The sequence below is a fragment of the Monodon monoceros genome, unplaced genomic scaffold (genome assembly GCF_005190385.1).
Source record: "Monodon monoceros isolate NGI ecotype Baffin Bay Population unplaced genomic scaffold, NGI_Narwhal_1 Super_Scaffold_5, whole genome shotgun sequence".
NCBI lineage: Eukaryota > Metazoa > Chordata > Mammalia > Artiodactyla > Monodontidae > Monodon > Monodon monoceros.
In genome coordinates, this window is record NW_021703782.1 from 62778665 (window position 1) to 62803096 (window position 24432).

A 24432-nucleotide genomic window follows, 5' to 3' on the forward strand; every position below is an offset into this window, starting at 1 on the left:
TTCAGATACTTGAGTGGTTGTGTATATGCCGTGTGTGTGTGTGTGTGTGTGTGTGTGTGTGTGTGTGTGTGTGTGTTGCATGGAGAAACAAAGGCTAGGGCTGGAGGGGGTGTATGCATGAAGGATACATTCTACAAGTTTTAATTCTTGCTTTATTTTTCTCTTTATCTGATTCTGAGGGGAGTTCAGCATATTCTTTGGCTTCAAGAAATGATAATTGAAAGAGGAATGAAAGTGTTTATTCTTCAGAGTTAAAAAAAAACAACAACAGAACCTCAGCAAGTATGCATTCTGTTCCACTTGGTCTTGGAAGTCCTTTGCCAGCGAGATGAGCTTTATATCTTCTCTCTGGTGAAACTTCCCCACGTCTCCTGATCGACATTCCTCCACTTGTACGCTTCATAAATTAGGAGGGACGGTGCTGTTGTCATACTTGACCATATAAGGGAAAGAGAGGCCCCATGTTATTTGGTCCTGCACTCATGTCAGAACTGTATATACACTCAGGGCCTTTTAAGGGAACATGGTGCGTGCAGGGAAAACATCCCCAGGCAGTCCATCCATTTTCCTCGCTACTGCAGGGCTGGTGCCTGCAAGCTCTGTGTCACTCGGAAACATAAATCACAGGGGGTTGCTGGCGCTGAGCTCAGGGGAGGAAAACCTCGGAGGACCACGCTCGCTGCCTAGCGCTGTTGGCCTCTTCATTTTTACTAAAAGCCTATCTCACCACTTGGCCTTCTGACTTGTAGTGAGAACTTCACAACTTATACATCCTGATGTTCATTTGGACACCCCTCACCCCGCTCCCTGTTACAAATTCTTATGATGGCTGCAGTGAGGTGACCACAGCTTCCTTAAGATTTCAGATTAGCCTTGTCTGCACTGTAGCATTTGTCTCCGTGTAGCATGAGGTGCCGACTTCAGAGAGGCTGGCCTTGAACCACAGAGCTTTCTCTTCCTAGCTCTGAGAACTCGGACACGTTACATAACCTCTATGAGGCCCTATATCCTTATCTAAAAATGGGGAAGATAAAGGCGGTAAAATCCATTTTAAAGTTTAGCACAGTGCCTGGTGCATAGTAAGTAAATGCTTGATACCTGTTAGCCGTTACTACTATTACTATTGCTGCCAGAAGAGAGCTATCGTTCTGCTCTTTTTTTTTTTTTTTTTTTTTTGCGGTACGCGGGCCTGTCACTGTTGTGGCCTCTCCCGTTGCGGGGCACAGGCTCCAGACGCGCAGGCTCAGCAGCCATGGGTCACAGGCCCAGCTGCTCCGCGGCATGTGGGATCTTCCCGGATGGGGGCACGAACCCACGTCCCCTGCATCGGCAGGCGGACTCTCAACCACTGTGCCACCAGGGAAGCCCCGTTCTGCTCTTTGCAGCAAGAATTTCCTATAGCTCCCGCTGCTCCGATACAGCACTCTTTTTACCAACATTTTCTTTGAATTCAAAACACATCCAGAAGTCTTCTTAGCAGCCCTGAGGAATGTCTTGGCACAATTCATTGTACAGAGAATAGGTTCTGGAATCAGGCAGGCCAGCGCCTGAATCCCTGCCCAGCCACTTATCTGTTACAGCATTGGACAAACGACTTAATCTCTTGGTACCTCAGTTTTGTGGTGTGTAGTCTGGTGGTAATGGTTGTTTAAATCCAGGTATTTTGGTTGCCACGGGCAGAAATGAATCAAGTATAGAACCAGGACAAAGAGGATTGATAGCAATCCTATAGAGATTTCATGGAAATAAACTGCAGTTCGGAGGGCTCCTTAGTGCTGTTAGTAAGCAAGGTGGACGGACTTCCCTGGCAGTCCAGTGGTTAAGGTGCTGTGCTTCCAACGCAGGGGGCACGGGTTCGAACCCTGGTCAGAGAACTAAGATCCCACATGCCGCACGGCCAAAAAAAAAAAGAGCCAACAGTGAGCGAGGTGGAGACCCTTCTGCTCCTTCAGGTCTCGTCTGGCTCTGTCCACCTGGTGGACACCCAGTTCAGCCTTGGTCCCATCAGCTCAGATCACCCCGGCCGCAGGGCCTCTGGGCTGGGGCACTTTCTCTGGAAGAGGCAACAAGTAATGAAGCACAAGGAGGAGGATAAATAATGCCTTGTGGGATTGCTGGGAGGAGTCAGTGCATTACCATAGGGAAGCACCCAGCATGGTGCCTGGTACTAGTCAGTGCTCGCTAAGTGTTCGCTCTGTCCCACCGCATCCCTAACTCCCTTCCCCAAGAGTAGACACTCCACTTCTAGAGCCATGGTACAAAGATGGGGAGAGGAAAGAGCACTGATGTCACTTCCGGGTTAGAATTCAAAGGGAAAGAGGTAGCTAAGTTTGGGGAAGAGAAAGAGAGGCCTTGAGAGGAGGGGGAGCTTCCACTTGGAGGCACATAGATTGTCTCCTCCGGTGCAGCTAATCACACTCACTTCCTTCTTTGAATTCCACCCGCTTGAGCTACATTTCACAGAAAACAGAGTCCTGCACGATAGGTCAAAAGGACAGTAACACGACTCTGGGTCTCCTTCAAACTCCTGCCGCTCTGTTCAGGCAGGTCCAGCATCAGCCATGCTGCCAGGAGAGCCAGGTAGCTACATCATCCAGGCCAGGGGGGTGTTGGGGAGAACACTTAGGGAAGCCTGCACGGGACGTCCCTTGATGCCCCCAAGCCTTCAAGGCAGAGCCCTGGTCCCATCCAGAGGCTTCTATCCAGTACCCCAGGGGCCCTTGCTAATTTCATTAACAGACCTCCCTTCTCTTCTCGGGTTAGGTCAGAGGTTCTCAAACTGCTTTTCTGTTCACAGGCATAACCCACTCCCATCAGGAGCACCTGTTGTCCCCAGCAGTGATTCTCAGGCAGGTGGAGCTCTGCCTAGTAGAATCTCCCCACCTCTGAGTTTCTGATAATCCCTCCTGACCCTGTTAGAATGTAGCTCAGAGGTTGTTTTTCAATCCGTAAACATCCCTCAAGCACCTGTTCAGTACCTGGCCCTATGCTAGGAGTTGGTCTTCAGAGAAGGACACAGCCCTTGTCCTCCTGAAGCTGCTGGAGGAGATGGGCCAGGACAGTGATGTTTTGCACGAGGCTGTGGGAGAGCAGAAGAGACACCTGTGATGGGGTGATCTTGTTGCCTTCAAGGAACCTCTGTGGGTCTGGAGGTTCTTCCCAGAAACTGAGACTTAAAGGACATACAAGAGTTAGCTAGCTGAAATGAGGGAAGCTGTATTCCTGAGTCCTGGGGGGCAGAAAGCATGGCTTATCTGGAAATTGCAAGCTTTTGGAGTCCCTGGAAGGTAAAACTGCACAGTATTTCTTCAAGGGAGGACAGACTCTTTCCCTTGAGGCCAAGCTTGGCTGTGAGTGCCCTGGGGCCCCCAAGGTCATAGCCCTTTTAGTTCCCATGCAGCACCTTCCCAGCAAACACTCTGTGCCAGTCCACAGTGGAGGGAAGCGGGGTGGTGGCAGGTCCTGATCCCACACAGCCATCTCTCAGGTTCAAACCCCTCTGGCAGCCCCTGTTTCCTTGCAGGCTACGCTAATGGATGAGTCACTTTTCTTTGAAGCCTTCAGAAGACCCACTTACCCCAAGGAGGGTGAGGATTTCTGCCTGTTAAATTGTGCTGCTTTTCTGGGATGTTTACTGTGTCACAAACACCCCCATCTTCCTGTGAGGACACTGAGATGCACAGAAATGCAGCGACTTACCAGCAAAAGTTAGTGAAAGATGGAGTTAGGATTTTGACCCAGGTTGCTCCATCCAAGAAGCCCAAGCTTGTTCCACTCTGCTGCCCAGTCTCCCTAGAGCAGGGGTCCCCAACCTCCGGGGTCTAATGCCTGAGCATCTGAGGCATTTCTATAATAATAGAAATAAAGTGCACAATAAATATAATGAGCTTGAATCACCCCAAAACCATCACGCCACCCCTGGTCCATGGAAAAATTGTCTTCCAAAAAACCGGTCCCTGGTGCCAGAAAGGTTGGGGACCGCTGCTAGAGCACTACAGGAGAAGTGAGTGGGGAAGTAAACCCACTCCTCTCAGTAGCAGGTATTGTTATTATTCCAGTTTCTTGGATGCGAACCGCAAATAAAAGAGGATAAGTGGCCAGCAGGGTCACAGGATGAAAAGTATAAGAGCTGCACTTTGAACCCAGGCTTGTCAGATTTCAGAGAGTGCGGTACTTACAGGCTAGGGGGCCAGATGTCCCGCTCACATTTGCGGCAAGTGCGCCGAGGGCTGAACCTCAGCCTGCCAGGGTTTGATTGCCATCTTCCGTATTCTCTTGAGACAGACTCACATCTAGGCTAACCCTGATGTTCAATGCCAGTCTGAGTCTGGACTCCCAATCGAATAATATCCTCTGAGGACTTCTTAAACATTGTACAATATGTACAGCAAAATTTGGTTATTAACATTTTGAATACACACACACATATATATATATGTATATATATATCTCGTATATATATTTGTCATATTTAATCCAAATCCTTTACTCTGTATATATCTTTAAAGTAATAGAATGTTTGTAAATAAAGGTTTTTATCTTGCCCAAAGTCTATATATATACATACAAATATATATGGTTGCATTGCTTAATGGATCACCATCATTTGCATATCGTTTGTCTTCACTCACAGCTTTTTATAAACCCTCCTAGAATAAGAATCTTCTAGAAATAAGAAACACTACTTGTTATAAGTATAGACACCAAGCCCCACTAATTCAAGATATTCTTGTGGAGGGGCCTAGCAATCTGTACCTTTAATAAGTACCCCAGATGATTGTTATTATCAAGAAAGTGTGGGTAGCACTGGCTTCTTCTGTGAAACTGAGTGATTAAGCACCGCCAGCTAGACAAGAGAAGAGGGAAACTCGTCCAAGCTGTGTGCCAGGTGAGGCCTTTAAAAACAGTATCTGGGGGCTTCCCTGGTGGCGCAGTGGTTGCGAGTCTGCCTGACGATGCAGGGGACACGGGTTCGCGCCCCGGTCCGGGAAGATCCCATGTGCCGCGGAGCGGATGGGCCTGTGAGCCATGGCCGCTGAGCCTGCGCGTCCAGACCCTGTGCTCCGCAACGGGAGAGGCCACAGCAGTGAGAAGCCCGCGTACCGCAAAAAAAAAAGGAATAAACCACTATCTGGGTACCCAATAGATGTCATCTTACTCTAAGTTTATAAAAGTTTACATCGTAGGAAGTCATTTTGCTACTTTTATTTGAGTTGAATATGCACATTTGGTTTCACTAGGGGAAAGAACCCCAACTGTCGTATTTCATCCAGCTAGAAAGTCTGTTACAAGTGAATGACCATATTTTTCTTCTGACCTTTGGAGCATTGCCTTGAGATTTTTCCAAGAAACTCAGTCAGTAGCCTAGTGCCAGGTTAGTGTGCTGGGGTTGCATGCCTCCATATCTGGCTTTCCAGATGGGCATTATTAACTGCATTGGATATTGGCAGAGAAAATGGGAGCTGGCTGAGAGAATTCTGGGATGGAATGTTCAGAAGTAAATTTGTAGGACCTGCTGAAAATAAGTATAGTATATGCAGAATGTGGTGGGGATAAAGTGAAGGAGAAGATGAAGCATTCTCCCCGAAACCTTATTGTGCAAGAAACTACCTAAGATTCTGACAAGGGTTACACCACTTGCCCTTGCCCCCAACACACCCCCCCACACTCACACACACGATACACATGCCCACCCCCCCACACGTCCACACACACACAAGCACACACATACACACACATGCCCACATGCACTTGGGTCATTTTATCCCTCATTGGCACCCTCAGCTTCTTTCCTAGGGCCTTTGATATTCATAGCCTTAAAAATAGAGACCTGAAAACAATTACAGTTGATCCTTGAGCAACACGGGTTTCAACTAAACGGGTCCACTTATATACAGATTTCTTCCACTAAATACCTACTGCAGTAATACATGATCTGAGATGGGTTGAATCTGCAGGTGCAGAACCATGTATTCAGAGGCCCGACTGTAAAGTTATATGTGGATTTTCAGCTGCACAGGTGGTAGGTGGCCCTAACCCCTGTATTGTCCAAGGGTCAATGGTATTAACTCCAAAATGAAGAAAACTGCAACATCGACATGAGTAACTGCTTAGTTTAATGTAAAAATCTAACATTTTGTCACTTTATTATTAAATTTAGTATCCAAGTAGTCAACACTTGAAAATAATTTGTAGTATGTATTTTCTCATTTTGAAAGGATTCCCAAGTGTGCATGATAGATGAGAAATCTTGTCAATAGTTAATTGAGTGACTTGTAGCCTCATTTCAAAAACAAAATTATAAAAATCCTTTCAAGATTCTTTTAAAGCAAGAAGTCAGTTTTTATGTGAGATGTAGATATATTTTAATATGGTTGGTATGATATGGGTTGAGGCCTCACCCACACATACACACTCACAGAGTTCACCACTTCTGAATGCTATTGGGTAGGGCATACGGTTGGAGGAAAAGAAAACGTGCTGTTTAAAGCTGTGTCTTCAACAGTCAAAAGACTGCAAAAGGCTTTAGGGTCCACCCTTAGTCATAGGACCATTAGGGAGGGTGTGATCCACCCCTTGCTACACCAGGAACGTGTTTAAGGGACTTGAGAGCCATAGCTTCTGCTCTGGCTACACGCAGGTGAAACTGATGGAGAGATTCTGCATCCAGTTGCACAGGCTGTGCATTGTGTAAGGGCCCCGCATTCCAAGGGGGCAGTGTTCACACTGAGGACACTTACATTTAAATATTTATTATGACAGTGTTTTCACAGGTGGCGTTAAAGTGCTCTCTTCTAAGAAAAGCAGTGTGCTACCACACTTTTTTGAAAGCTGGAAATTATTGGGTCTCAAAGATGATGTAGTACCTTTAGCACCAGGGCACTGCTTGGGCTGCAGCCTGGGCCGATGGAAAAGGCAGTGCTTCTACCTCTCCACTCATCTGTATCATCCCTTCACCGTAGGAAGTGGTGTCTTGACCTGAAGAGAATTGTTCCTCTCACAGGAGACTATGCCCCTGCAGTGGTTCTCAATGCCCAGAAGCCATCGTGTCCTCTGCTGACTCTGTCCCTCCACTGTGGGTCCCCAATTAGGCCCAGCAATCAGCCAAAAACATGGAATGGATCCACACAGAGAAACATTTCCGTGCTCAGTCTCTGAAAAGGGGGAAAGAACAGTTGAGAGGCATTGTAATTCCCCACGGAGACTCTACTTCTTCAATTAATTTCAGGAACTGTGTGTTCTCACCAACCTATTTTGGTCCCCGTCCTCCAGAGACCACTAGGCCCTCTGAGAGAGAGTCTGTCCCACTGCATGGGTCACCCTGAATGCAAACAGCTGCTTTCCCCATCTCCTTCCTCTTCCCCTACTGCCTCCCTATGGACAGAACCCCAGGACCAGATTTAGATGGCAAAGAGCCCTGCTGTCAATCACCCTCACTGGCCCTGCCCCTGGACTGCCTAGAAGTAAGGTTATCAATCTTTTCAGCCAACTCTTTGTAATTAATTCCACGTGGAAGTTCGTCCACCGTAACTTAATTTTATCCTGAGCTTTCAATGGTCTCATGTACTTGCTCCCTCTGGTATTTGAAGGACTTAGTTCTGGAATCTAAATGACGTTTGTACCCATGTAGGAGAAGTCTGTGTTCCGATAGAGCCCACAATGTTTGCATGGAATTAACAAATGTCATTAAGTACTTGCTCTGTGCCAGTCAGAGCCCTTACCCTCCAGGGGCTCACAGATTAGAGGCAGTCAGCTGTCCCAACATCTAATGCAATAACCTGTGCTGAGTGTGTGTTTGGTAGGGTTTCCTGTGGCAGCACAAAGAAGGGACTGGACACATTGACCTGGATAGTCGAAATAGCCTGAGTGTAGGGGGCTGGATGAAAAGAGTGCTGGGTATCTTCCATTTGCCCCGGGATGCCTCTCCACTCTCTCCCTACACTCTGCCCCACAGGCTGACCTCTATGGACTGTATCAACTGGCTCATCTTCCCTCCTGATTTCAGTTGGGTTTGGACAATTGGGGACACTACAGATGTCAGGCAGCTGGAGGAGAATGGGGTCAGGAATTGATCTCTCTCCTTGACGGTTTTCTATGGGCTGGCAACATGTCTCCTCTGAAGGTCATGGCTCCTGCCAGGCAGCCCTCTCCACCCAGCTCTGTCTCTGGTTCCAGGAATGAGACTGGGGGTGGCGTAATGCTCGCCCTGATGTTACTTGCCCTGGGGTACTGTACTGTCCATCGTGCTCCCCTTCTCCACTGCCCACACCTGCGTAAATAGCACCTGTGTTTTGGTTTTTAAAATTTATTTATTTTTGGCTGTGTTGGGTCTTCGTTGCTGCACACGGGCTTTCTCTAATTGCGGCAAGCGGGGGCTACTCTTGGTTGCAGTGTGCGGGCTTCTCATTGCAGTGGCTTCTCTTGTTGCGGAGCACGGGCTCCAGGTGCATGGGCTTCAGTAGTTGCAGCGTGTGGGCTCAGTAGTTGTGGATCGCGGGCTCTAGAGTGCAGGCTCAGTAGTTGTGGTGCATGGGCTTAGTTGCTCTGCGGCATGTGGTATCTTCCTGAACCAGGGATCGAACCTGTGTCCCCTGCATTGGCATGTGGACTCTTAACCACTGCGCCACCGGGAAAGCCCAGCACCTGTGTTAAACTCTCCTCAAATTACTCAATTTGAGTGTGTCATCTATTCCTGTTGGGACTCTAACTGATATGAAGAGTATCCCCATCTATGTGAACTATGTGTGCCAGGATCTGAAGCTGCATAGTGCTTTAAGGAGGCTCTACCAAAATAGCAGTGTGCTCTGGCAGGAGGATAGAGGGAAATGCAGGAAGCAGCAGCTGGAGAGGTAACAATGCTAACAGCTGTTGCTGCTGTCCGTGCACTTCTCTGAATGTTTGGGGCTTCCCAAGGATCACCCCATTTAGTCCTCCCTGAATAAGGAGATTCAGTGTTATTACATTTCACAGGTGAAAGAGCTGGGCTTATTGAGTTTAAGTAACTTGGCCAAGGTCACTCAGCCAAGAAGGGGTGGAGCTGGGTGGGGACTCAGGCAGTCAGGATTCAGAGTCCATCCTCTCGTCCACGCAAAGGTGTTTGGACTTGATTCCACAGCAGTGCACGTCTGCCTACCTTTCCTGTCCACTCAGCTTTACCTTGTGCTGTAAACATCATTTCCCACAAAAGGACATCAACTTCTCCAATAGTTTCTTTCCACATAACTATGTCTTATTAAATCAAAACTTTTTAAAAAGATAAATTAATGTGACATGAGCTTTCTTTATACTTATCAGCAAAATTAAACCCAATCCTGAGTAAGGATGGACATCCTGGAAGGGTAAGTGCAGCCTTGAATATGTGATATCTTTCAGTTGGGGTGGGTGCTTCTGTGTCCCTTGATAAATACTCGTTTTCTCAGAGCCCATTTAGGGATGGCTGCCTGATGACTTGACCTGACTTCCCAGGAAACAGCGAACTGGGTCATACATTAAGCCACAGATCTTTGAGAAAAGTGATAATGACATGATATTTTAATGTTTACCTCTGCTCATGGTATTACCCATAGAATGGTGATGTAGCATTACACAAATACTTCTTTTCTCTGGGTTTTGTTCTTCCTTTAAAACGAGTATCGGGCTTTCCTGGTGGCGCAGTGGTTGAGAGTCTGCCTGCCGATGCAGGGGACACGGGTTCGTTCCCCGGTCCGGGAAGATCCCACATGCCGCGGAGCGGCTGCGCCCGTGAGCCATGGCCGCTGAGCCTGCGCGTCCGGAGCCTGTGCTTCGCAACGGGAGAGGCCACAACAGTGACAGGCCCGCGTACCGCCAAAAAAAAAAAAACGAGTATCATTTTACAGCCGCTGTATATTTATTTAATGTTCCATGCCCAGATGTCCCATTTCTCCTGTTTTATGACATAAGAGCAATAAGATTTTTTAATACCATCCAGGAAAAGATGCTGATTGAATCCAGAAGAGGAAACACAGAAGGTTTTAAGAAAGAGAAGCTTTGTTTAGTGAGATGTTTTATCTCCTGGGTTAGAGCTGTCACATCAGTTAGTATTTACTACTTTTTGTCTACAGTTGTAAAGGAATTGATTCTAAATCTTCCAAGGGTATTATATAGGCTTTTAAAAAAGCTTCAGTAAGGTGTCAACATACTTTAAAATTCAAAGCAAAACAAAAAGACAAGAAGATGCTTCACTTTTTGCTCTTCAGGGAGCAATCTCATGGGAATCTGAAGGACAACTGACAGTCAGTCTTCTCTTTATCTCTCAGCTTAACTGGAACACTCGGGGCTTAATATTTGCCAGCCCTAGCCCCTCAGCAGTTTTTCTTTTTTGAAAATAATTAGAACCAGGAACAATTTACATCAAAGTTCTCAAGCATCACGATGGTAAACATAGACACTTGTTGATTCCCAGACATAGGGTTCCCGAGTATTTGCTAGCTTAAGAGTGAACCTGTGATTCTTTCAATTTTATGTATTTTTCTCTTGGATCTTTGGTGCAAGTCCAAAGCCAAATTTTTTCTTTTAAGTGAACATCCCCAGAAATATGCCTGCCTTATGTTTCCTAACAAAACTTAAAATCTAATTGGGAAGGATCCTTTTTTCCTCTGTAACACTTACCTAAAATGAAAGTACAGAAGCTTTTAGATAAAGCAGCAAAAGCCCCTGGGTTTGGGGTCCACCTTTGTTTGTTTTACAATTGCCCCCAATCTAGAATTGTTTAGGGAGCATGAAACATAGTTATATTTTGCTTTTTTTTTTTAATAAATATTCTTTAAATGATATGTCCATTTCCCTTTGGATTAAGTGAAAGTTCCAATACCCAGAACAGTAATAGTGTTGTAATACCGTAGGACATTTCACAGTTGTTAGAGCACTTTCTTTTCTTTTTATACCATCTCATTTGATCCTTATGACTTCCCCGATAAGACAGGCAAGGGAGGTGTTATTTAGTATGTGAGTTTTGAGGTTTAGACCAGGCTGAGATACTATAGGCCCCAGGAACAAGCAGCTCGCTGCTAAAGTTGACATATATTAATATTTATGTATATGGTTGAAAAACTTTTGTGGTCATCTTATTGTGACAGCCTCATGTTTTATATTTATTTTACCTGAAAGTGTGAGTTGCTCCATTCAAAGGATGAGGAAGGAGTGAACTTTGAGATTGGTATTAGAAAACAAGGCCTAGTTGAACTCTGCTTAATTCTTATTGGTGAGCTGAGTAGGCTGCCTTAGAAATGCATTTAAAGTGCAAACTCACATAAGCCTTTTACCTCAGAGCAGCTCCAGCCAGCAGTGCCAGATATCAAAGAAGGGATCTGGGAGTGAACTCATCCATTTGAAAACACTAGGGGACAAACTTGCAGGCAGTTTTGTTCCATGTCTACCAGACCTTAACCAGCATGTCCAGAATGCTATTAAACTCCATCTTCAGTAGTTTATTTCTTGGGATGATGTAAATAAGGCTAATTTAAACATGTACTCAGTCATAAATACTACAGGGGTTTTTTCTTTTAAATAAAACAGCTTATGGAACTCAATATCAAAAAAAGAAGCAATCCAGTTAAAAAATGGGCCGAAGACCTAAATAGACATTTCACCAAGGAAGACATAGATGGCCAAGAGGCACATGAAAAGATGCTCAGCATCACTAATTATTAGAGAAATGCAAATCAAAACTACAATGAGATATCACCTCATGCTGGTCAGAATGGCCATTATCAAAAAATCTAGAAACAATAAATGCTGGAGAGGGTGTGGTGAAAAGGGAACCCTCCTGCACTGTTGGCGGGAATGTAAATTTATACAGCCACTATGGAGAACAGTATGGAGGTTCCTTAAAAAACTAAAACTAGAACTACCATACGACCCAGCAATCCCACTACTGGGCATATACCCTGAGAAAACCATAATTCAAAAAGAGACATGTACTACAGTGTTCATTGCAGCTCTGTTTACAATAGCCAGGACATGGAAGCAACCTAAGTGTCCGTCAACAGATGAATGGATAAAGAAGATGTGGCCCATATATACAATGGAATATTACTCAGCCATAAAAAGAAACGAAATTGAGTTATTTGTAGTGAGGTGGATGGACCTAGAGTCTGTCATACGGAGTGAAGTAAGTCAGAAAGAGAAAAACAAATACTGTATGCTAACGCATATATATGGAATCTAAAAAAAAAAAAATGGTACTGATGAACCTTGTTGCAGGGCAGGAATAAAGCGGTAGATATAGAGAATGGACTTGAGGACATGGCGTGGGAGGGCGAAGCTGGGGCAAAGTGAGAGTAGTAACATGAACATATATACACTACCGAGTGTAAAATAGATAGCTGGTGGGAAGCAGCCGCATAGCACGGGGAGATCGGCTTGGTGTTTTGCGATGACCTACAGGGGTGTGATAGGGTGGATGCGAGGGAGGCTCAAGAGGGAGGAGATATGTGGACATGTGTATGCATGTGGCTGATTCGCTTTGTTGTTGCAACAGAAACTAACATAGTATTGTGAAGCAATTATACTCCAGTAAAGGTCTATTTAAAAATAAATAAATGTTAAATGAAGCATAGTGTATATTTAACAAGGCACATCTCATGCGTAGCTCAAGGACTTTTTACAAAGAGCACACACACCCGTGTAACTACCATTGTAGATCAAGAAACAGAACAGCATTCCTGAAGCTCCCTCGATCCCCATTCCAATCACTACCTCCCCCTCCTCCCCAGAGATAACCTCTATCCTGACTTCTGTCACCAATGACTAGCTTTTTTGGTTATTTTTTTCCAGCTTTATTGAGATATAATTGGCAGATAAAACTATAATATATTTAAAATATACAACGTGATGATTTGATACTGATAGACATTGTGAAATGAGTATCACAATCAAGTTAATTAACTCATTCATCACCTCACATAGTTTTTTTAGTGAGAATTCTGCTTTCAGCAAATTTCAAGTACACAGTACATGTTAATAACTACAGTCACCGTGCTGTACATTAGATCTTCAGAACTTATTTATCTTTTAATTTTTTATTGAAGAATAGTTGATTTACAATGCTGTGCCAATCTCTGCTGTACAGCAGGGTGACTCAGTTATACACATACAGACATCTTTAGAACTTGTTTATTTTATAAATGGAGATTTGTACCCTTTGACCACCATCTCCCCATTCCACCTCCCCACCCCAGTCCCTGGCAACCACCAATCTACTCTTCATTTCTATGAATTCAGCTTTATTTTTTTTTTTAGACTCCACATTTAAGTGATACCTTACAGTATCTGGTTTTCTCTCTCTGGCTTATTTCACTTAGCACAATGCCCTCCAGTTTCATTCACGTTGTTGCAAATAGCAGAATTTCCTTCTTTTTTTATGGCTGAGTAATATTCATTGTATTTATATACCACATCTTCTTTATCCATTTATCTGTCATTGGACATGTAGGTTGTTTCTGTATCTTGGCTATTGTGTATAATGATGCAATGAACATAGGAGTACAGATATCCTTTCGAGATCCTGTTTTCATTTCCTTTGGATAAATATCTAGAAGTGTGATTACTGGATCATATGATAGTTCTTTTTTAATTTTTTGAGGAGAGGACCTCCATGTTATTTTCCATAGTGACTGTACCAGTGTACATTCCCACCAACACTGCACAAGTGTTCCCTTTTCTCCACATCCACACTGGCTCTCTTATCTCTTGTCTTTTTGATAATAGCCATTCTGTCAGGTTGGCTAAAAACCCAATAATAGGTGTGAGGTGATATCTCATTGTGGTTTTGATTTGCACTTCTCTGATGATTGGTGATGTTGAGCATCTTTTCATGTATCTCTTGGTCATTTGTGTGTCTTCTTCAGAAAAATTTATTTTCCTATTTAGACCCTTTAACCATTTTTAAAAAATTAGATTGTTTGTTTTCTTGCTATTGAGTTGTAAGCATTCCTTATCTATTTTGGATATTAACCCCTTATTGGATATAGGGTTTGCAAATATATTTTCCCATTCCATAGGTTGTCTTTTCATTTTGTGGGTTGTGAATATCCTCTTTTGTAAAGTGCCTAATCAAGATTTTTGCCCATGTTTTAAAGGTTATCTGCCTTTTTTATTGATTTGTAGGAGTTTTTACATATAAACCACGTATAAGTCTTTTGTTGGATATATGTGATGCAGATATCTCCTAATCTATGTAGATGGAGGCTTTTTAAGAAGGGACTGAGAGTTCAGTATGTAGAAAATAGAACCAAGAGGTGTGCTCAGCTCTTAAGAAAGTGGTTGTTTGAAGATAAATTGAAGGAAGAGCGACCTGGATCTTGTCTTTTTAAAATCTACTGGAACTTTCTTAAAGTAGAATTCCAAGAGTAGCTGATGCTGCCTCATGTACTTGATATAATTAGTCATTTTTTATTTGGCTGTTCTCTCGCAAGGTAAAAGAGAGTCATTAGTAACTGTTGGTATTCCAGTAGAATATTGTCACATACACTGATGTGGTACTGTGTAATTAAGTTAATACATATTTTAATACCTACTGTAGGCATGCACGGCGCTGGATGCGGGAGGTGCAAAGGTGGGTGTGCTAGCACCTCTACATGTAGTGAGCTTTTAGGGATCTTTCAGGATGCTTTTGTATCTGTTATCTTGTTTGAGCACATGAGGGTAAGGTGACCACCAGACTGGTAAAATAGAAATAATTTGTCCTTCTGCTTCTCAGACTTTTGACTCTCATATATTCACTGCCCTAATTCTGTAACATCTTTATTTTCAAGAAATGCCTTTGTCTTATCCTGATAGCCCCACCAATTAATACCTGGAGAAATTCTCTTTGCTCAAAATGACTAATTTAAATAAAACATGCAGAAATTACTTATTTCTTAATATAATATAAGGAACCTACAATGAGAAAAGACCATAAAATAGAGATACTTTTCCCCTTGCTATTCAACAGTACTCCTTAAACAATAGATATTAGTCAACTGAAATCATGCAGAATTTATTGAGGGCAAGTCTGACAAGGTATTATGTTATCCTAGACATTGAAGAGCTATAAAGGTATATAAGAGGCAGCCCCTGCCCTCAAAGAACTAACACACTGGTAGTTGTAGTGGTGGTATCTGTGTGTGGAGGGAGAGTGTTAAGAAGGTAACAACATATACAATGACAATGTGAACATAAAAACCCCCTACCAAGAGAGGAAGCCTAGGGCAGGAAGGGTTACTTTGGATTGATAATGGCAATGAAAAAAGAATTGTATTTGTTACGATAATGGAGCTGGTACTACAGAACTAATCCCAAAGTGTACAATGGCTCAAACATGGCACAAGGTTATTTCTCAATCATTAGAAGTTAAAAACAAGTGTTCCTGATTGGTGACTAATTCTGCTCCAAATGGTGATTCAGAGATCCAGATCCTTCCAACTTGTAGGTCCACCATCTTCAACATGTGGCTTCTAGGATTGCTGGGCTTGTCCACATTAGACTGGCAGAAGGAGAAAGAACATGGAGGATGGGAAATTTTAATAACCAGATTTGAAAAGCGTGTGCATTGTCTCCACTGGGGTTCCGTTGGCTAGAACTCAGCATGTGGCCACAGTGAACCTCGTGGGAGGTTGGGAAGTGTAGTCCAGCTGTGTGTCCAGGAAAAGATACTTTTGTTGACCACTAGCAGCCTTTGCCACAGGATTCATGATGGCAGGGCATTTAAGATAGGTTTTGAAGCAAAGTGAAGTATTTTGAGAGAGATTGGAAAGGAGGATTAATCCAGGTAATATGAAAAGCATAAAGAAGGACTTGTAAAAAGCAACAACAAAAATGCAAGAGCATATTTAGAAAATAAGAGGTGGTTCAGTTTGTAGCAGCATATGGGGAGTATCATGGGAGAAAGTATTGGCAAAATAGGTTGAGGCTATTTCCAACCTGAAGCCACAATTTTAGAGGTTTTAAAATCCACACTAAGAAGCTTATATCTACCATGTTTTTTTTGTTTTGTTTTTTTGGGTTTTTTTGCGGTACGCGGGCCTCTCACTGTTGTGGCCTCTCCCGTTGCGGAGCACAAGCTCCGGCCGCGCAGGCTCAGCGGCCATGGCTCATGGGCCTAGGCGCTCCGCGGCACGTGGGATCTTCCCGGACCGGGGCACGAACCTGCGTCCCCTGAATCGGCAGGCGGACTCTCAACCACTGCACCACCAGGGAAGCCCACCATGGTTTGTTTTGTTTTGTTTTGTTTTGTTTCGGCTACCAAAGCTCACTCCCATTTGCAGGAAAACTGTGGCCCAGATTAATTTTCTTTCTTTTCCTTCATATGCTGGTCTTTCCTAGAAAGTGAGTTTTGTTTGTCTCTGACACATGGTGGTGGTAGTCAAGGAGAGGGGTGCAGACCCTCAGCATGAGCAGCTTCATTTTTAGCTTTTGTACCAGAGACTCCACTGGGGCCTCCTGCCAAAAGCCAGTCTAGAGCCTGGTATCTGCTGAATGTTATGCTTGGGATGGATCCCAAGTTCAGTAGAAGGAGAAGGGAGGGGCATTCCTTTCTGACTGTAGGACACATCAACTCATGCTCAGGATCCGGGAATTTAATTACCCATATTGTTATCTTAGCTTGTACAGCTGCAAATGTGGCTCATAGTTATAAAAGTATCCGGTCCTTTAAAATCCAGCCTCAGCCTTCAGCCTGATGACCTCCTGACAGTGGTCAGCTGAGAAGGGTGGAGCTGGGGAAATCCTCTCCCCTCCTTTCAGTTCTGCCAACTTGGCTTTGAACCAACAAGAATGTTTTGGCCAGAGAATATATATCCCCACACCCTCTAGCCTCTCTCTTACCCTCACCTCTGCCCCATGTTGCATATTCTATTTCATAATCTTATGCGTTCATTTTAGCTAAATTAATTTTGACCCCGGCTTTATTATGCGCTGCCCTAGAAGGCTTCAGTGTGAATAATTTCTCCTTCCTTGAACTTCTGACCTTAAATTAATGGCTGTGAAAGCTTACCTTTGCTCTCCAGTTTGGAGAGGATTTATTTCATTATTCCTACCAGGATATAAACATGATTGTATATCTTTCTTAGACTACTGAGGAAAAGAGAACCTTTGATGTAACACCCAAGCATCCAAAAGGTGCTTGTTTTCAAAGCAAACTTTTTTTTTAAGACTTTTTTTTTTAAAGTTGAACCTTTATTTATTTATTTATTTATTGGCTGCGTTGGGTCTTCATTGTTGCGCGGGGGCTTTCTCTAGTTGCAGCGAGCGGGGGCTACTCTTCGTTGCGGTGCATGGGCTTCTCATTGCAGTGGCTTCTCTTGTTGTGGGCTCTGTGGGCTCTAGGTGTGCGGGCTTCAGTAGCTGCAGCACGCGAGCTCAGTAGTTGTGGCTCGTGGGCTCTAGAGCGCAGGCTCAGTAGTTGTGGCATATGGGCTTAGCTGCTCCACGGCATGTGGGATCTTCCCGGACCAGGGATGGAACCCGTGTCCCCTGCATTGGCAGGTGGATTCTTAACCACTGTGCCACCAGGGAAGTCCCTCAAAGCAAACTTGAAAGAGACTTGGCACACAGTTTTTTCAAGATTGTGAGCACATTAATTACATTTGGGTTCAATGGAAAGAGAAGTGTTATGTTCCTCTGGCAAGAGTTCTAGATATTTTTTCCTCTAGGTGGCCACAAAACAAACCTAAAGAAATCACTATTACATCGTGTCCTTTGTCCTATGTGTATTTTTCTTCCTCTTCTTCACCGAGATACCCTCACTGGTTCCTCTCCATGGTCACCTTCTGCACCTGTAGTCATCAAAGGACTAAACCTTGCTGGTGGCAGGCATTTGATGTTTTTCTCTTTGGGTTGCTTCCATGTGGGGCTGATGAAACTCTTCAGGCCAGTGTCTGTGGCAGCAGCTCATTCCCCAGCCAACTTTGAGGTTTGCGTATGTCTTGAAGCACTAAAACATTTGGGGAGACAGCATGGTGTAGTGGAATGGAACACGGACAGAAATTAAGCAGACTTGGGTCCAGAATCTAGCTTTGCCTCTTATCTCTGTGAGATCTTGAACAAAATACTTGACCTTCTGGGTCCTCTGAGCCTGAGTTTTGACAGTAAAGCTTAGTTTTAGCTGTTTTTTAATTTTATCTAAATGGAACTGTGTAGTGTATATTCCTTTGATACTGGTTTCTTTCACGTGATATTATGTTTGTGAGATTCATTCAAGTTGTTGCATGTAGCACTAGTTTGTTCAATGAAATTTATGCTATTGCATTATATATTGCAAATCATTTGTCCCTTCTACTTTGATGGACTTTTGTTTCAGTTATTACCAATTGTGATTCTATGATCATGTTTTTAAAAATCTTGTGTACATACTCTGTTGAGTAATGTCACCTGCTGGGCTCCCCAGGAAGCAGCTCTGAGATAGATTCGCTTGCAGGAACTTTATTCCTTTCTGCCATCAAGATCAAAGTTTCCTTCAAGAGCAATACCTATGGGGGAGTGAGGAAGGAGGATCAGACAGAGAAGTTGGAGCTGAAATGGCCCTACAGAGTTGTGCCAAATAGGGGCAAGAAGCCTAGACCTTTATACATCTCTCATTTGCCAGGCATTTGATGTGGATTGACCCAAGGAAGGGAGCATGATTTTGAGTGAGACATCTCTCTTTAGCAGAGAGTGGGGGCCACATCTGTGAGCTGTCACCATTCCTAGAAGCCATCAACATTCCTAGAAGCTGGTAGAGTGTTCCAGTCCTAAAAGTCCTAAAATGTGTGTGTGTGTGCGCGTGTGCGTGTTGGAGGTGAAGCTGAGCAGTGTACCACAGTGTCTACTACTTCGTTAGTATTAACTTCTAGGAGTTGAATTGCTGGTTCATAGGATATGTGTATATTCATCTTTAGTAGATACTGTCAAACAATATTCCAAAGTGTTTGCACCCAAATACCACCTTAATTTAAATTCCGAGATTCCCCAACTGGGATCTTACCACCAAGATAAAGGAATATATATAGAAGTGAAACATAAATGTGAGAATATGCTATACATTAACTGAACATCTTCTATATTATGGGGAAAGCAAAATTGAGTACCATTGGAATAGGCTATTTATCATTCTCTACCTTATGGCTTGACATCTTGAAAACTGTCCACGTTGTTCAGGATGTTCTAAAATCTAGTTATGGCAGTAACAGATCTTAAAGACTTCCTTATGTGCTGAGGAAAAAAAAAAAGGAAAGGAGAAATATGAATTAACTGTTGCCTCGAATTTTATTTTTCAGAGTGGCCAAATCAATGAAGGTCCCTGTGTATGAGACCCCAGCTGGATGGAGATTCTTCTCAAATTTGATGGACTCAGGCCGGTGCTCTCTGTGTGGAGAAGAGAGCTTTGGCACTGGTAGGCTTTATTGGGTTGGTGTTACTGGAGAGGGTGGCTGCAGAACTCTGTGACCCTAGTTTGGGGACCTGTGAGTCCACTGTGAATGAAAGGCTGGTGAAAGAGTTAGAGGCAAAAAAAAAAAAAAAAAAAATCAGAGAAACCTAGTGGGATATGTGTTATGACACCTTCACGTCTTCTGCCCATTTCTTCTTCTTTTTAGAGACAGAGAGAGAGAGAGAGAGAGAGAGAGAGAGGAAATATATCAGATTCCCATGTGTTCATCACATAGTTTCAACCATCATCAACTCCTGGTCAATCTTACTTTATCTCTACCTTCATCCACAAGAGGAGCCCTCCCCTCTGATTATTGTGAAGCAATCCTTAGTGTGAATCTTATAAGTATAAGGGGTACTGAGGGAAAAAAAGAAAAAAAAATATATTATATATATATATATAAACTGTAGTACCATTATCACACCTAAAATGTTAAAAAATAATTTCTTCTTTCACTATTTTAAAGATGTCACACCATTGTCTTCTGGCTTGCACAGTTTCCAAGAAGTCGGCTCTAATTCTTACCACCATTGCTCTGTATTTAAATTTCGCCTACTTTCCACCTCTGGCTGGCTTCAACATTTTCTTTTTATCTTTTGTTTTTAACAGTTTAATAAAATGTATAGGTACATGTATTTTTTTTTTAAAACCCTGCTTAGGGTTCTTTGAGATTCTTGGATCTGTTGTTTGTTGTTTTTCATTAATTTTAGAAAATTCTCTGCCATTATCTCTTCTAATATCTCTCTTTCCTTATTCTCTCCTCTCCTCTGAGACTCTAATTACATAATGTTAGATAATTTGTGACCATGTGTTGTCTCAGAGCCCTTACATGCACTATTTGGTTTTGTTTACTCTTTATTCTTTTTGTGTTTCAGTCAAGATAATCTCTATTGGCATATCATGAATTCTTTCCTGAGCTGTGTCCAGTCTTTTGCTGAGCCCAGTGAAGGATTTCTTCATCTCTGATATTGTAGTTTTTATTTCTAGTATTTCTCTTTGACTCTTTTTAAATAATTTTCATATCTTTGATGAAATTCCTGATCTGTTTATGTCTGTTGTTTATCTTTTCCATTAGATCATTTAACATATTAAACATAGTTATTGTAAACTTTCTGTCTGATAATTCCAATAACTGGTTATTTTCTAACTCTAGTTCTGTTGATTGCTTTATCTTTTGATAAAGCAATGGTTTACTCTTTCTTGATTTTTGCATGTCATAATTTTTCATTGAATGCTGGACTGTATGTATATAAGAACAGTAGAGACTCAGGTAAATAATATTTATACACAGAAATGGGCATACCTCTTCTTCTCTCAGGGCATTAGTGTGCAAAGTTACATTAAATATAGTCAGGAGTTGAGCTGGGTTTGGATTTTATTGTTTCTGTTATAATCTTTAGTATATCAATGTATCACAGGCTTCAAATTCTTCTGGTAGTGGGATATTTTTACTATGTACTGAAAGTGATGATGGGGAGATGGAGGAGATTTTTCAGCGTTTCTGTTGCATTCACAGGTTTCAGCAGTTACTTCATGTCTGTGAGACAAAATAGACCTCTATTATTAGGTACTTGACCCTTTTCTAGTGGCAGCAGGTCTGTTTAGTATTGGTGTAGGATTCTGGGCCCAAGGTTTCCTACTCTTTGTCCAGGGACAGAGAGTTTTTACTTCAACCCCTATTTCAGAAGCAGTGGACCTCTGCCTGGATCCTAGGGATGAGAAGGTTTGAAGCTCATTCATCCAGGAGCTTAAGGCTTTTGTTTCCTATGAAAGAAATATTTGGGGAACTAGAAGGGTTTCAGGCTTATCTCTTGGCAGGAGTTGATCATTTCCTGCATGTCAGCACCACCAAGTCTCTCTCTCTCTTTTTCCAGTCTTTCTTGTGAGTACCCAGTGGAGCCTATGGGAAATAACTTGGAATGTGTCCTTCATATCTGGGACTCCAAGCAATTTAAAACTATCATAATAGGCTATACTTGGCCTTTAAGAATGTTTAAAACTCTTATGTGACTTCTTATTATTCACTTGTATGGAAGCATCCTCTTTCTTCTGTGCTCTGCTAAAGGTGAGATGGTTTGTGTCCTGTCTTGCCTTGAGACTCTTTGGAATTCACTTTATTTCCTGTGACCTCAGATGGTTGTTTTTTTTTTTTTTTAAAGTTATGCTGTAGTTTCCTGGCCTTTTCTTATTACTGGGATGGGAGTGACATTCTCTTATAGATTTCCACATCCTAAACAGAAGTGCAGAAGTGGAACTCCAAAAGTAATTTCTTAATAATTTCTCCTATTCTCAACATTTCCCTCGATAAATTTTTACAATTAGGATCCAAAAGATCTTACATCATAACTCGTTGATACCTCTTAAGTCTCTTTTAGTCTGCATTTCTCCCCTCTACATTTTTTCTTTCTAATTTATTCATTGAAGAAACTGGGTCATATGTCCTATAGAGCTTTTAACAGCTTTGATTTTAATGTTAATATCTTCATTTTCCTTTCTAAGTTGTTTACATAACATATAAACATATAACAGATAAAGAAAAGCTATTGATTAACATGCCTTTTCTCTGGTTCACAGCCACCTTAACAGATTCTATCATTAATTATGACATTTTCTTTTCTAAAAAGTCTACATTTTTAGGTATACAGTCATATAATTTATGACTAAAGATTTTTTGTGTTTTCTAATATTTAGATCTTTTATTTCATATTCTTATGGCACTAGCTGCAATCTTCAAAATAATATTAAATAACAATTGTGATAGTTCATGATTTTAATGGAAATCAATTCAGTATTTTACCATCTATTTTGATGATTTCGTTTTAATATTGGTAAAATCCCTATCATGCTTATGTAGTTTTTTTTCCTATTCTAATATTTCTTAGAATCATATTATAAATGGCTGATGGAAGGTGCCCTTTCAGAATCAAGTGATATATTAATGTTTTTTCTCCTTTATTATGTTAATGTAACGAAGTACGATTGATTTGCTGATACCAAACCATCCTTGAATTCCTAAGAATAAGTCTTATTTGGTCATGCTTAAACAGATTGCAGTAAAAACACTCTAACTAGTCATAATGACAGCATTTCAGGCTATGTCAGGGTTCCTGAAGGAATTTTCTCCTGGGAAATTTTCTCCTTTTACCAAAATCAGCTAGACGCTAATAGCATTAATGGTGCAGAAGGGTTGGCAGGCACCTTTTTCTCCTTGGAAAAAGAGAGATCATATCAAGCTCTCTCAATTACGACTGTTTGATCTCAGAACTTATGGATGGCAGGTCTGCTTGGGATAGTTGAAACTGTTATACTTTTTCTCTGCTGAGGCCCTAAAAATAGGTGTTCTGTGTATCCTTTTTGGTGTTGTGTGTGTCTGAACCAGTGACTGTGACTCAAAAAATCAGGGATTGTATATTGTATATAATAATTCTCCCTGCTGGTTATTAAAATAACACAAATCTAGCAACTGGAATGGAAACTGATAAGTCCAGGTTATCTCTCTCTCTGTCTCTCTCTCTCTCTCTTTCTCTCTCTCTGTCTTTATAAACATTTGTTGAGTGCTTACAATAGACCATAAATTTATAGTCTTTAAAATTAAAGGATAAAGTACTTACAGAGTACAAGGCACTGTATTGGATGGTATGTAGAATACAAAAAAGATCATAGCCTTAAGAAATTCAAGATCTTTAGGGTACATAGTTAGAAAGATGCACAGGTGAGTTTTCTACAAAGCAGAAACTTTAAAGTTCCACAATAGAGGAATAGAAAAAGTGCTGTGGGAGATGAGAAAAGGAGAAAGTGGTTTGGAACTGGAGGCTCAAAGCAGACTTCCTGGAAGAGATGGAATTTGCGTAGTTCTTAAAGAATGGGAAGGATTTGCACACATAAAGATGAAAGGACAGAACCTTGTCAGATGGGGGCAGCAATATCAAGAAAGGAATAGAAGTGGGAGAGTAGGGGCCATGTGTTGTAAGTAGCCAGCTGTTCAGTTTGTTTAGAGAAGTATTTTCCAAACATGAATCAAGACTAATTTGGGGTCATGAGGTTGGTATAGTCGTGAACAGCTTTTTAAGAAAATATAATAGGGTAGAAACTATCAGAATGCATTGTATTTAGGAAAGGTAAATGTTATTTTGAGAAATATTTATATGTAAATATGTGCACAGGTATCTACGTGTTTGCTAGATCTCACAGTAAAATGTATTTATTGTGGGTCATGGCCAAAAGACTGAAAAAGACTGGTCTATATCAGGGGTTGGCAAACTTTTTCTGTAAAGGGCCAGATAGTAAATATTTTAGGCTTTGTGAACTGAGAGGCTATGTACGGTCTCTTCCACAATTACTCAACTCAGTAACTGTAACACAAAAGCAGCCATAGACAGTACATAAATGAGTATGGCTGTGTGCCAATAAAAGTTTACTTACAAAAATAGGCCTAAGTCCAAATTTGGCCCATGGGCTGTAGTTCACTAACTTCTGACGTATAGTGTAGGGTAGAGAAGGGAGTATCAAGAAACAGTCTTGGAAATACCAGTGGGGAGGGGCTCATTTCTGAAGCCCTTTGCCTGCCTAGCTTAGACGTTGAGACTTGACTCAACTGGAAGTAGGAAACCATGGTCTTCCCAGGGGGGAGGTCTGCTTGCAGGCACTTTCCAGCAAGCTTTGCTTTCAGACTGCTTTGCTGATTGCAACATGTAGGCTGGACTAGAAGGGACTTTTAAAAGCCTCTCACTGTTATATTTGCTTGCCATTTTCCTTTCAAGGAGCACAAGAGATTATTCAATGTGTAGAGCTCTAAAGGTATTGCCCACCCCCACCATTCTTCAGGTTCTGGTGACACTGGCCTGATTTGCCAGGTGAAGCTCCTGAACCCAAGAAGTAGTTAAGTGACTCACCCAGGGCCCCAGAGCCTGGAAAAGGCCTCCACTTGAATTAAATTACAGTTGAACTAAAAGGTCTCTGGCCCTACAGTGTATGCTGCTTCCCGCTGTGCTGATCAGCCTTTCCGATGAAAGCAAAGCTAATTCCAT

The 24432-nt window shown here is 42.3% G+C and overlaps 1 protein-coding gene across 1 annotated transcript in view; it reads left to right on the forward strand.

Annotated features, from left to right (window-relative positions):
• The window catches only part of PGM5 (phosphoglucomutase 5), a 191305-nt gene that overhangs the window by 97108 nt on the left and 69765 nt on the right, over positions 1 to 24432 (forward strand). Inside the window, exon 7 of the mRNA XM_029202378.1 lies at positions 19254 to 19369. Within this exon, the coding sequence (XP_029058211.1) occupies positions 19254 to 19369 (116 nt within the window). The remainder of the gene's footprint in view (positions 1 to 19253; positions 19370 to 24432) is intronic.